Source organism: Watersipora subatra, chromosome 1 (genome assembly GCF_963576615.1).
Source record: "Watersipora subatra chromosome 1, tzWatSuba1.1, whole genome shotgun sequence".
Taxonomy (NCBI): Eukaryota; Metazoa; Bryozoa; class Gymnolaemata; order Cheilostomatida; family Watersiporidae; genus Watersipora; species Watersipora subatra.
In genome coordinates, this window is record NC_088708.1 from 77,311,571 (window position 1) to 77,325,115 (window position 13,545).

At 35.4% G+C, this 13,545-nt stretch overlaps 1 protein-coding gene across 1 annotated transcript in view; it reads left to right on the forward strand.

Moving 5' to 3' along the window:
- The first annotated feature begins 677 nt into the window (after positions 1 to 677).
- The window catches only part of LOC137404154 (syntaxin-8-like), a 28,357-nt gene continuing 15,489 nt past the window's right edge, over positions 678 to 13,545 (forward strand). The window contains exons 1-7 of the mRNA XM_068090312.1: positions 678 to 847; positions 5,832 to 5,913; positions 9,504 to 9,603; positions 10,062 to 10,156; positions 12,036 to 12,137; positions 12,319 to 12,437; positions 13,289 to 13,381. Coding sequence (XP_067946413.1) covers positions 5,900 to 5,913; positions 9,504 to 9,603; positions 10,062 to 10,156; positions 12,036 to 12,137; positions 12,319 to 12,437; positions 13,289 to 13,381 — 523 coding nt within the window. The 5' untranslated portion in view covers positions 678 to 847; positions 5,832 to 5,899. The remainder of the gene's footprint in view (positions 848 to 5,831; positions 5,914 to 9,503; positions 9,604 to 10,061; positions 10,157 to 12,035; positions 12,138 to 12,318; positions 12,438 to 13,288; positions 13,382 to 13,545) is intronic.

Sequence of the window (13,545 nt, forward strand, 5' to 3'; positions counted from 1 at the left end):
ACAAAATGTAGACGTGCATTAAAAACAAAACATAAGCTTTTAGAAGATAAATCCACGATAAAGATAACTTCTCGTCGTTTCACAATTGAGCTATGCGAAGCGATAGCATCGCAAATTACATCGATAACCATAGAGATGGAAACGCTACCTTAGCTTGAATTTGCAAAGCAACCTTTATATTAAATAGAAAAGTTTGACGAACGGAAGCAGAAATTGACGTCACATATTTTTACTTTAGTTTTACTTCACAATTTAATACTTTTTATGCACAGTGCAATAAGCAGTATGCGTGCACGTATATGTACATGTAGTTCTATATTGTTATTTGTTGCAAAATTTAAAATAAGTTCAAATTACAAATAATTTCGTTACAAAAATGCTCAAATGATGTGTTTTTGAATAAAATGTTAATTTACTTGTTATTACTCAAAATGCTATTAAATATTGCGTTTTGTTTTTATATTTTAATAATGGTTTTGATTAAAATGAATGTTTTTTCTTTGCTAAAATATAGCCTAAAGGGTGAAAACGGTGCGTATTTTCAATCGTTTGAATATATAGACAACATAGGTTGCTAAACTCTGCCTAACATAGTCGGTATAATGCTTTTTAAAACTCCAAAAAGCTACGACCTTGACATACTACTTCCTCCAGCGAACGAGTGAAGGCGTTTGTGTCTTGTAGTACAAACGTACATGTAGTTCCTTAAGATTTAAGTTATAATGAAGTGATGATAGGTTTTACCCTTGAAGAGGCTGCTTTTTCTATTAAACAAATAATAGTAATAAACAAACTTATTTTTCGGTTATTACCAGGCATTTTCACCGCACGCTTCTAAGTTACAAAGGTTTGATATATCGTTCCTGTTTGAAACGTGATGGGTCGTTATTGTCGAACTGGTGGTTCCTAAAAAAGTTGTTTTACTAATAAAAGATGTTGTTAATTATTATTTTTACTAATGCATATAAAATTAATCTATGCTGCGTCCATTTTCTATTAGTAAGCGGTTGATAGACATCACCGAAAAATAACTCAAAAATGTTATAGTCAATGCAGCTCAAAAAACCGTGGAGAAGGAAGAGAGACTTTAAGGAGTATAGAGATAACATTCTAATGTTTTAGGCATACCAGATTTTTCTAAAGATGATACGCTGATCGAAGTTAAATCTCTACTTAGAGAATGTCACATAGCCTTCAACGTTGATGAGAAAACTCTCTTTAGACTTGGCAAATTAACCTCGGATCAGTCAGGAAGCAAAACAAGTAGCAAAAGACCGTTAAAACTGTGCACTGATAGCTCAGACACAAAGTAGAATATTGTGAAGGCATTGAATGCTTTAAAAAAGGTCATCTTCGCTCAACTTTATTTGACCCGAGAAGAAAGAGAGGAAGATTTTCGTATAAGAAAAACCTGAAGGAAACCAGAGAACAAGATCTGTTCATAAAGTACAAAATAGTGAAAAAGAAAGTAGTGAGGGTAGACAATCAAACATTACTCGAGTAAACAAAAGCATGCTTAGGATTGCCATAGCTAATGTTAGATTTGCAAAAGGTAAAACCAATCGAGATTCAATCGTTGTCATAACAAGCTGATATTCTTTGTTTCTCTGAAACTCATTGTAATAGTTCAATCTCTAGTAGTTACATCATACCCACAGCTAACAAGTCAATACTTAGAGTTGATAGAAACTCCCAAGGGGGGGGGGCGTTTTGGTTGTGGTGGATCACAGTTTGTTTCACAATGTTATAGATTTTCCATATAGCACTTTGTCTCTCTGAAACTCATATCGATAGTAAAATCCTTGAGGAAATGATTGATTATTATGTTCCAAACAACGTTTTAAAAAAGGAAAACCGGTGAACCTTGTTGGTTCAACAGAACAGTTAGAAAAGCAGTCAACTAGCAGAGAAAGTGGTACAACAAATATAAAAAGTTGAAATCCTAAAACCATCTTTTTCAGTATAAAACTCACAGGAGAGAGAACAAAAACTTTTGAGGAAATTGAAAATACATCATTACAACAGATACATTTACAAATCTTTATGTAAAGGACAATTTAAGCCATTTTATTCTTCTGTCAAGCCAGTGTGTGTGTGTGGTGATAAGCTATCAGTCGGTGTTAATAACATCACTGAGAGGGAACCGAAAGCTGGCAATTTTAATTCATTTTTTCATAATGGTTTTTTCTAAGGTCGATTCTAGCTTTTCAAAAGTATGACTCTAAACTTTTTAGTCCTATCAGAGTTTCAGGTGAAATGGTCCGCGGGGTGGTAACTTTTCTTAAACCAAGCAAACTAGCTGGACCAGATGGTTTTAGGAAAGCATAGTTTTCGGTACTCTTTGTATTGAGGCAAATTACCATCCAATTGGAAGATTGCAAATGTAGTGTTGATTTTTAATAAGGGGATCAAAAAGACTATTGGCAATTATAGGCCTGTGTCTCTTACAACCTAGCTGGTAAGCTTCTTGAACATATTGTTTTGAATCACATTAGCAAAAACCTTAAGAGATTATTAGTAAAAAACCAGCATGGTTTCTGGAGAAATTTTTCCTGTACCACTCAGCTAATAACAACAACAACAACCAATGACATGAAAATGTTTGATGAAGGGCATTCTGTGCATGCTGCTGTGTTGGACTTCCCTAAGACATTTGATAAGGTTGCGTATCAGCTTTTTATCTATGAGTTATGGAAAACTGAGATTGATACATCTATAATCAAATTGATTGAAAATCTTTTGACAAAGAGGTATCAGAGAATGGTGATTGATGGTATTACTTCGGGTCTTCTGTCTGTTTCTTCGGGCGTTACTCAGGGTTCTGTTTTGGGCCCGTCACTGTTTCTCATCTACATCAATGACATATGCGTCGTTCTGAAGTTTTGTACAGCTAGGCAATTTGCCGATGATGTTTACTCTATGCTAAAATCAACTCTCTGTCAAACGTGGTCAACTTTCAGCAAGGTTTTATTAATTTAGAAGTATGGGCTCACAAATAGATGATGTCCTTTAATATTAAATCAAATGCCATGATGTCAAATTTAATCACTCATTTGTTGATCAAATCACACGCTATATTTTGCAAAATGGAACCTATTACCTTTGTTGAGAGTTTTTGTTACTTGGAAATTAAAATTTCAAACAATCTATTCTGAAATCTTCACATCAAGAAATTACATTTAGGGCTTGTCAGAGATTAGGATTATTAAAAAGAGTATTATATTCAGCCTCAAAGAGCGTGAGATGCAAGGTCTACATTACTTTGCGTATGCCTTTGTTAGAGTATGCAAGTTAAGTTTGGGACCCTCAATTGATAAAGCATATTGACAAAATAGAAGTAGTTCTGAGAAAAACTACGTTTTATTTAGAAATTGAATGGTAGAGAGGAGATTATCAAGGCAAGAGATTTCTTGGGTTTAGTACCTTTCAAGGATAAAAGGAAGCTGGCCTGTATTAGTTTCCTTTTAAAAGTTTTAACTGTCGATGTTCTTTCAACCCTTGCTAAGAATTTTTATAAAAACCTTGCTAGTCGGTCAAGCCTCCACGACCATAACACTATAAAAACCTTGCTAGTCGGTCAAGCCTCCACGACCATAACACTATAAAAACCTTGCTAGTCGGTCAAGCCTCCACGACCATAACACTATAAAAACCTTGCTAGTCGGTCAAGCCTCCACGACCATAACACTATAAAAACCTTGCTAGTCGGTCAAGCCTCCACGACCATAACACTATAAAAACCTTGCTAGTCGGTCAAGCCTCCACGACCATAACACTATAAAAACCTTGCTAGTCGGTCAAGCCTCCACGACCATAACACTATAAAAACCTTGCTAGTCGGTCAAGCCTCCACGACCATAACACTATAAAAACCTTGCTAGTCGGTCAAGCCTCCACGACCATAACACTATAAAAACCTTGCTAGTCGGTCAAGCCTCCACGACCATAACACTATAAAAACCTTGCTAGTCGGTCAAGCCTCCACGACCATAACACTATAAAAACCTTGCTAGTCGGTCAAGCCTCCACGACCATAACACTATAAAAACCTTGCTAGTCGGTCAAGCCTCCACGACCATAACACTATAAAAACCTTGCTAGTCGGTCAAGCCTCCATGACCATAACACTATAAAAACCTTGCTAGTCGGTCAAGCCTCCACGACCATAACACTATAAAAACCTTGCTAGTCGGTCAAGCCTCCACGGCCATAACACTATAATGCAAGAAATAGTTTAGTTTCATTGCTAGGTTTTGATGATCCTCTTCCTTGCCTAGTGACAGGTCTTGGGATTCTGTTACTTAGAATAGACTTATACTTGATGTGTGGTTTAAAAGCGGGATTTGGACAATGGCCAATTAGCGTGATGTATTCATATAGTAAAAAAACCTAACTAAAATGTGAAGATGTAGTTAGTGAGGTGATAGAGTGAAATTAAAATTTTGAGTAATAGCCAGGTGGGACATTTGTGTTTTGCGCAATAATAATGTAACAAATATGATATTGCAATATTTATTTTTTAGTCATCTTTTGTTGCTGTGTATTATATGTGTATACATGTATATGTATATATATGTATATACATATATGTTTATATATGTATATATAGTTATATATGTATGCATATGTATATATATACATATGTATATATATATACATATACATATGTATATATATATATACATGTGTATATATGTATATATACACATATATATGTGTATATATATACATATATATGTATATATATACATATATATGTATGTATATACCCTTTTGCTTGATTTGGACTTAAATGAATATTGACTGTTTTTGTCGCAATTTGTTTCCTGCACTTTCTGACCAGTTCATTGTCTATAATTTTGTTTGTAAGCACATGACACTAATTGCTATTACTAAGTCACTGAATAGAAAATATTACATATTACATATATTTCTATATACTCACTGCAGTATAACAACAGTGTTGTATTACATGTATGTATAAATACATAGTGCATTTTATATAATGGAAACATGCTCAGAAAGTAATTTGCAATGCGTGTAAATATTTGTGAAATAAAGTAGACAGACAATGTATTGTACTTGCAATTTGAAACAACCATTTGGTTGCTCGTTTCATAAAAGACTTCTAATGAAACGCATTTATGATAGTTAGTCTGATCAACTGCATTGCACGCTAGATAATAACATAGATGAATTCCTTATTAAATGTGAACTTGTATCTGGAAACTGCTACAAGTAGCTACTAATCTAATTCATAAACGACTTAAGAACAGATATTGGGAAATTCAGGTTTAGGGTCAACCTTGAGGTGAGTAACATATTAAATCACACGGGCTGGTTGCTTTTCAAAGCGTTGTGGCTGATTGGCTTTAAATGGGCTACAATGCTGATCTTGCAAAAAGTTGGTAATGACTGATTTAATGTGGTTAGTAGCAACATTGGCCCTGTTACCAGCTTGCAGGTATTTTGTCTTTAACATCAGGCTAAGGAGTTTAAACTAAGATGTTATTTATGGGCACAGAGCAGTTAGTCAGTTTTGAGCAACAACAACTTGTCTTTACAGTTTGCGGGTTTCATTATTCTAAAACTGCCATGTGACCTAATATCAATAAATGTAATCGGGTTACACCTGTCGTTACACCTCCAGAACAGGATACAATAGCAAATCTGGAGTTGTCTTCTCATTATCACTTGTTGTTACTGCTAAAAGTTTCAGTTTTGTGAGGAGTGCCCATAATATAATTGTTGTCTGATATTGAGTGCTTCTATTTCTCAGACATATACTGTAATTCTAGGTATCTCTATTGTATATATTGTATCTCCAACAGCAGAAACTGAAGCTAGACTTGAAGACCTTATGCAGGCCTAACGTCTCTTTGTACACAACTCTACAGTAATGAATGATACCTGGTAAGCTCTGCTCTTGGCGATGTATTTAGTTGTACTTCTTTCAGAGTTGTCTGCTTGTTGGTCAGAGTAGCTGATAATTTCTAATCAACGGCTTTTTGCATAGTAGCTATGTAGAAATGAGGATTCTTGCAATCACCAAATAGGCTAGAAAGAATTTAGAATTTGCAATAAATTTTGCATCAGCAACTGTCTTTCGTGTTCATGGAATAGCTTGAGTTATAAAATGCTAATATCTGATATGTAGATAATTTATATATTATGATCTACATACCAGATATTATACCTAGATCGTTATATATATATATATATATATATAATGGTATAGGTATATATATACAGTGGAACCTCGGTTCTCGCACACAATTCGTTCCAGAAGGCTAGTCGAAATTCGAGTTGTTTGGGATCCAAAACAGGTTTTCCCATTAGAATTAATATATGTAAGTTTTAATCCATTTCAAGTCAATTTAAGAACCTCGGTAAATTATTTTTTAACATTTTACACCATAAACTGTACTGTATATTGCATACTATAACTAAAAACGGGTAGATATAGATCGTGTTTAATTTTAATAAAAGATTTTTTATCTATGATGATGAAAAGAAAAAACAAAATGTAAACACTTCATATGCTTTGCCCTTAAAACCTCAAAAAACATTAAAGGTTACGATACAATACGAAAAATCGCAGAAATTGATAATGAAACAGCAAAAAAATGCAACAGATCAGTTATATCAAAAATCATGTGAAAAAAAAGAAAATAGAAACAGCAATGGCACGTTTACTTCACATCTATGACGATGAATCCTCCTCCAACACAATTTAGGGTAACTCGACTGGAGGAGTTGTGTCCCTAGCAAATCTCTTCGGTAGAGGCGACGTCCTCCCAGATGGCTCCTTTTTGTAAAGAATTAATGACGTGAAACTTCCCCTTTTTTTTAAACCTTTTGAAAATGGCTCATAACAACGTTGTTAAACTTATAAACATGATGTTTCTGGAGCTGTTCCGAACATTTAATTCAAATGCGCATGTTCCGGTTTGGTCGAGAACCGAATTTATGGTCGAGATCCGAGAAGAACAAATCTCAAATTTTTTCCTCGAAAACCGAGTTGGTCGAGAACCGAAGCATTTGAGAACCGAGGTTCCACTGTAGATACATATGTATATATATAGATATATAGAACAGAATAAAAAAATTACAATTATGATTTGACAAGCTAAGACCACTCTCTCTAACTTTAGATATTGATAGTTGAACAGCTTGGCAGCGCTGTTGAACTTGAGATGTCTGTAGACGCGGCTTCCACCACTTCATGAATTCAGAATGTCATGCGTTATTCAATATTCAAGATTGTCATAGTGATAATCGTTAATTATAAACTCACTGATCATAAATCAACTGGCATTCTTCAACAAGAATTTATAATTGTTTAGCTTTTAACCATCAGAACAAAGTCACACATCATTTCATGAGTAAACAGTAGATATTCGGTTCTTCTTGTAATACGTCTGATTAATTTTACTGTGTGGCGTTTAGTAGTGTTTTGATGTCACAATTAGATGTAGGAAGACATAAAATGTCTAGAGCTGCTAGTTTGGTGCTAAAAACTAGTAATATAATAGATATAATAGATATAGATATAATAGCAAGTCAAATATGAGAGTTTTTCATTATGCTCATCGTATTATTTCTATCAGACAGGTAACCGCCACAGGGCAGCCAATCAGATACACCAATAACTTGGTTGCGCTACTTTAACCCTCAGCTAGTTTGCTATAGGCCGAGTACATTAATCTCTGAAACAGAACTGCTTTATGGTATGAATTGAAATATTATCCATAATAATACATTAAAGGATTCTTTCTTTACCCCATCACTACAGCGAGCTACCTGGAAATTACCAATTAAAAAATAATTTATGCTCAAATTATTTCGTAGAAACAATGCACATTCATGAGATGATAGTAAATATTACATTCTTTAATTATATTATGACTCTAATTTTGTCAAACTAATTGGTAAGACCTAAAAAGATTGACTAAAGCGAGTATCAGTTACTGACGGGTACACAGTATATCAGGGGAGGTATTCATGAGTGTATCAGTGGTTGTCGGTTACACAGCATGTCAGGGAAGGTATTCATGACTGCGTACCATTGCTGAAACAAGGTGTGAAGAATTTTCGGCATTCATAATAATGGAGGTAGAGATGCGAAAGTTCTTATCTCGAGCTCATGTTTGTTGTGAAGAAATTAATTGAATTATGCAACAATTTTTTGCTTGTCAACCACTATATTTATCTTATTCGTAAATCACGCTTGAGAGGGAATCTAGGTTCGCCTACTGTTACTATGCTGCATACTAATTCATACTTGGCCCTTACTTTGGCTCACCTTAAAACAAGGAACCTACAATTTAAGTAACGTCACTATTAGTTTAATATGCATATATAACTTTGTTTATAATTATACTGCGTTTGCTAATTCACCTTACTAGAGAAGTGACCATCTGTAGTACTCCATCTGTATTACTCTATCTGTAGTACTCTATCTGTAGTACTCCATCTGTATTACTCTATCTGTAGTACTCCATCTGTAGTACTCTATCTGTAGTACTCTATCTGTAGTACTCCATCTGTAGTACTCTATCTGTAGTACTCCATCTGTAGTACTCTATCTGTAGTACTCCATCTGTATTACTCTATCTGTAGTACTCCATCTGTAGTACTCTATCTGTAGTACTCTATCTGTAGTACTCCATCTGTAGTACTCTATCTGTAGTACTCCATCTGTATTACTCTATCTGTAGTACTCCATCTGTAGTACTCTATCTGTAGTACTCTATCTGTAGTACTCCATCTGTATTACTCTATCTGTAGTCCTCCATCTGTATTACTCCATCTATATTACTCTATCTGTAGTACTCCATCTGTAGTACTCTATCTGTAGTATTCTATCTGTAGTACTCCATCTGTAGTACTCTATCTGTAGTACTCCATCTGTATTACTCCATCTGTAGTACTCTATCTGTAGTACTCTATCTGTAGTACTCTATCTGTAGTACTCCATCTGTAGTACTCTATCTGTAGTACTCCATCTGTATTACTCTATCTGTAGTACTCTATCTGTAGTACTCTATCTGTAGTACTCCATCTGTAGTACTCCATCTGTAGTACTCCATTTGTAGTACTCCATCTGTAGTACTCTATCTGTAGTACTCCATCTGTAGTACTCCATCTGTAGTACTCCATCTGTATTACTCGAAATGGACCTTTCTAACTGGTCGGCCAGATAAGTGGGAATTAGTGAACATAAATACTACATACAGTCAAAGGATATAAACTCAGTTTTTGTCATTCTGTTAAAAGATCACCAACTTATGAAGAAATAATAGCAAACATTTATGGCTTAGAGTTAGTCTCTTTATTTGTATTTTCATTGCATCTAAAGATTATCAAACTATAATAATATTACAAAATATGAGATGTTATTTAGACTAGCAAAAATTCCTATTGATTTGTTTGTTTGTTGGGATACTTTAGTGTCAGCTTCTTAAGTGTGTAATAATACACGTAGCTGAATGGTTTCGTAGGGAGGCAAACCACTCATCTGCTTTGAGACGAGCCCAGAAGGTCTATGAGGCTATAGAACAGAGAGATGGCCAGGACAGAATATCTTCACAATATGGCCGAGTGAGTAGATATCCTGGGATGGAAAATCCTGGGTTGACGCGGGAGTGTTCTTCAAAATATTTATGGAATATCTCTTATTTGGCAGCTGATATGTTTTGTGGTTTTGGGTGCTGTTCGACAATTGTCAACAATACTGAGAATATGTTCTCTGAAGGAAGTTTGCAAGAAGCAAAGGAGGTCATTATTGAAAAATATTTATTAAAATTTCACAGCGCCTTCTCTATTGCAGAATTTGCATTCGTTTGGCCTCTTTTGGCCAGCGTGGCAAATTATCCTCACTTAGTTATTCTAACTGAGTGATTCATAGCTAGAATATGTTTCTCCATTGCTCGTGACTTTTCCGGTTATACTTTATTTTAATTGATTTTGTGTCTGTTCTGGGTATATTTGATCTACACCTAAGGAAGGGTTAGCAGAACAGCTTGTGTTGCATTGACTGCATATAAGTCTCCTTGCAGTACTCGAGCGAGGCCAGGAATGAGATGACGAGATACAAAGCTGCTGTCAATACCATGAGACAGACCCATATAAGGAACGCGCAATCATTTCAATTGTAAGGATCTATGTCAATCAGAGATATCTCTCTCTAAGGACTCATGAACATACCTCTCTAAGAGAAAATAGATCTATCATATACACACTTATCTAAGGACAGCAGATCTGTCATGTACATACTTTAGTAAGAAAACTATAGATATATCATAAACATATTCCATTAAGAGATCAATAGATCTATCATGTACATATTATTCAACTAATTCCATTAATAACGATTCTCTTATTGTTTCTCTGCAGATAATATAGTTATTTAATAGTTTGATATTTGATAGTCTTTCACATTTGTATTGCTGTTGATGTTTTGTGTGTCTAAGTTCAGGTATCTGTGCGAGTGATTGAACATTAGGCTGCAAAATGATATACTCTATATCCTAATCAAAATATTGGGCAATATGATTTCAAAGGTTTTGATACATTTATCCATCACATAGATTGTTCATGATGGATTGCAGTGTCTTTGGTTGAGTACATAGTTCAAAATAAAGTATTTCAATCACGTATCATACAAAATCATATATTGGGTGCAGTGCAATTCGTTTTTTCAAATACCGTACAAGTTACCTGAGACATGTATTTCTATTGACTCAATTCGCTGACATACTTAAATCACAGTTTTCTTAGATGACCTGATCACTCTATCTGACTGACTTCTGTCAGTCAGATAAAGTGCTACCTTAGGAACGTGATGCGATCTTTTTGCAAATAAAAATGATTTTATTATAGTAATTTCTCTATTTCATCGTTCACCGCGAAATGATAAGTAGGCCGACAGAAACAGTGCTAGCTTTTAGGACTTTTCTTGTTTTCATTTTTGTCATTTGAGAATAATGGGTATATTCTTCGGCGAAACCAAAAAAATCCTTTCCTTTTTTGTACTTTTCTAGCATGGACAAAAAACTCCCTTCTCACCACTTCTCTCTTCTCTCCATCACTTCTTGGAGGCCAGTGAATAAAAGTTAATACACACACATGAATGTTTTGATGAAAAGCTTTCCAAACACGTAATTAATGAGTTTCACTAATACGATGCTGAGGCATCAGTAAAGTTCATTGCTAGGGTGAGATGAAGGCAATAATTTACACGTCCTGGTAGAAATGTAAAGGATACTTACATGTCCTGGTAGAAGTGTAGAGGATACTTACATGTCCTGGTAGAAGTGTAGAGGATACTTACATGTCCTGGTAGAAGTGTAGAGGATACTTACATGTCCTGGTAGAAGCGTAGAGGATACTTACATGTCCTGGTAGAAGTGTAGAGGATACTTACATGTCCTGGTAGAAGTGTAGAGGATACTTACATGTCCTGGTAGAAATGTAGAGGATACTTACATGTCCTGGTAGAAGTGTAGAGGATACTTACATGTCCTGGTAGAAGTGTAGAGGATACTTATCCTAAAATCTTGTTCCTTGTCAATCTTGGAATTTTTTCTTAACAAAAAGCGGTACACGTGTTTCTTTTCACCGAAATACTTGAAAATCTAAAAAAATTGCATGCCAAGCATCTCATGAGTAGAGATAGCTCTGCACTATATAAAAAGATGGGGTTGTGAACGCCAAGCATCTCATGAGTAGAGATAGCTCTACACTATATAAAAAGATGGGGCTGTGAATGCCAAGCATCTCATGAGTAGAGATAGCTCTGCACTATATAAAAAGATGGGGCTGTGAATGCCAAGCATCTCATGAGTAGAGATAGCTCTGCACTATATAAAATGATGGGGCTGTGAATGCCAAGCATCTCATGAGTAGAGATAGCTCTGCACTATATAAAATGATGGGGTTGTGAATACTAAAATTTCATGTTAAAGTTTAGATTCTACGTTTTGCTTGTTTTCTCTGCAATGTTGTGTTGGAAAAGTGGTCTGTTTTTCAAGCTCTCAGCGGGAGATCGACAGAAGGCAGGAGATGCTGGAAGAGTTGGAGACGAAGGAGAAGCAGCTAGAACAGATGCTTCAAAGTGAGAGGGGTTCTTACGGGTCGGTTATCACCTTTATTTCATTGACGCTTGAGACAACATCTTGGCATGTATGACATCTGTTTGTATAGACAACCAAATACCCCTAGTCATCATCGTTTATTTCATTTTAATCTAAACAAAGTGGACTGTAAGCAAACTCGCATATATTTTATCGTAAACAAGTGACATTTTTATTGCAGCGCTGCAGGGTCAAGTTATAGTCATATATCGAGCGCCAATCCCTGGGCTGATGAGGACGACTTTGGTGCAGACATGGATGCCAGCGCTATAAGACAGCATCAACAGAATTTGGTAAAAGGTCAGGACTGAAGTGTCAGCCCTTAGCAACCATATATTCCAGCATTCTCGACAGCGAGTTAGCTACCCTTCTTCGTTCGTTAGTGATGGGCCTGGTTACTGCTCGATGTCCTGCTCAATCCTTGATTTATTGTTCTCCTCGAGAATGTGACACTTGAAAAATATTTTTTCTCTAGTCTAACTCACATTTACATTATGATTGATGGCTGAAAGGGTGTCACGACTCACAGCTTTAATTAGGCTTCTTTATAACTTATGATTCCAACTGCAAACATATTTTGAATGAATTTATCTGTGTAATAATGGAAGAATATGCAACTTTCGACATCTCTCTGTCGTATCAGCTGATTTATATGCTGTGAGTTTGAGTCTGAGCAAGCATCAGCTTCTGTCTGTCCAGCTTGGCTAGAGGAGAGGTGTCGGAATATCTCATGCAAAGATGTTCTTGTCATATTTTATGTACATCAGAATGGCTAAACATGTACATGAATTCATTATCCTGGCATGCGGCTGGGCAGATGACTTCTGTCACAGGGTGTTAAACGCGAATACACTATTTATCTATCAATAACCTGTTTTGGTAATGGTAATATCCGCATATCTGTTGTCTGTTGGCCGTGGGAAATTTTTATTCAATGCTGCAAAGTTGAATGGAATTCAGTTAATAGAGGTTATGGTAGCGTTCATCTGTCAGATTGAGTCAAATCTATTATTCACCACTTGTTAAAAGAGATAAATTATGTGGTCAGATTTCATGTTTAATTCTTTTAATTCAACAGTTAGAATTGCTACCTTTTCACCACCAGCTAGACTGTTTGGCGCCATAGCCATGATATGTGGGTTTTTCTGCAGAGCAAGACGATGGCCTTGGAATTCTTGCAGAGGTCATACAGAGACAGAAGAGCATGGCTGTAGATATCGGCAATGAAATTGATCGTCAAGATGGTAAAGGATTTTTACTATAAAAGAGGTTTTACAATTCTGTCTTAAAACACTTTTAGAGACTGAATTAAAGTATGCTGGTTCCAGAAACTGTAAAATTAATGCAAAAAATTCAAGGTTTAAAAAGAATATTAGCTCAGAATATTAGAAGATTGACAGCCTCAAGG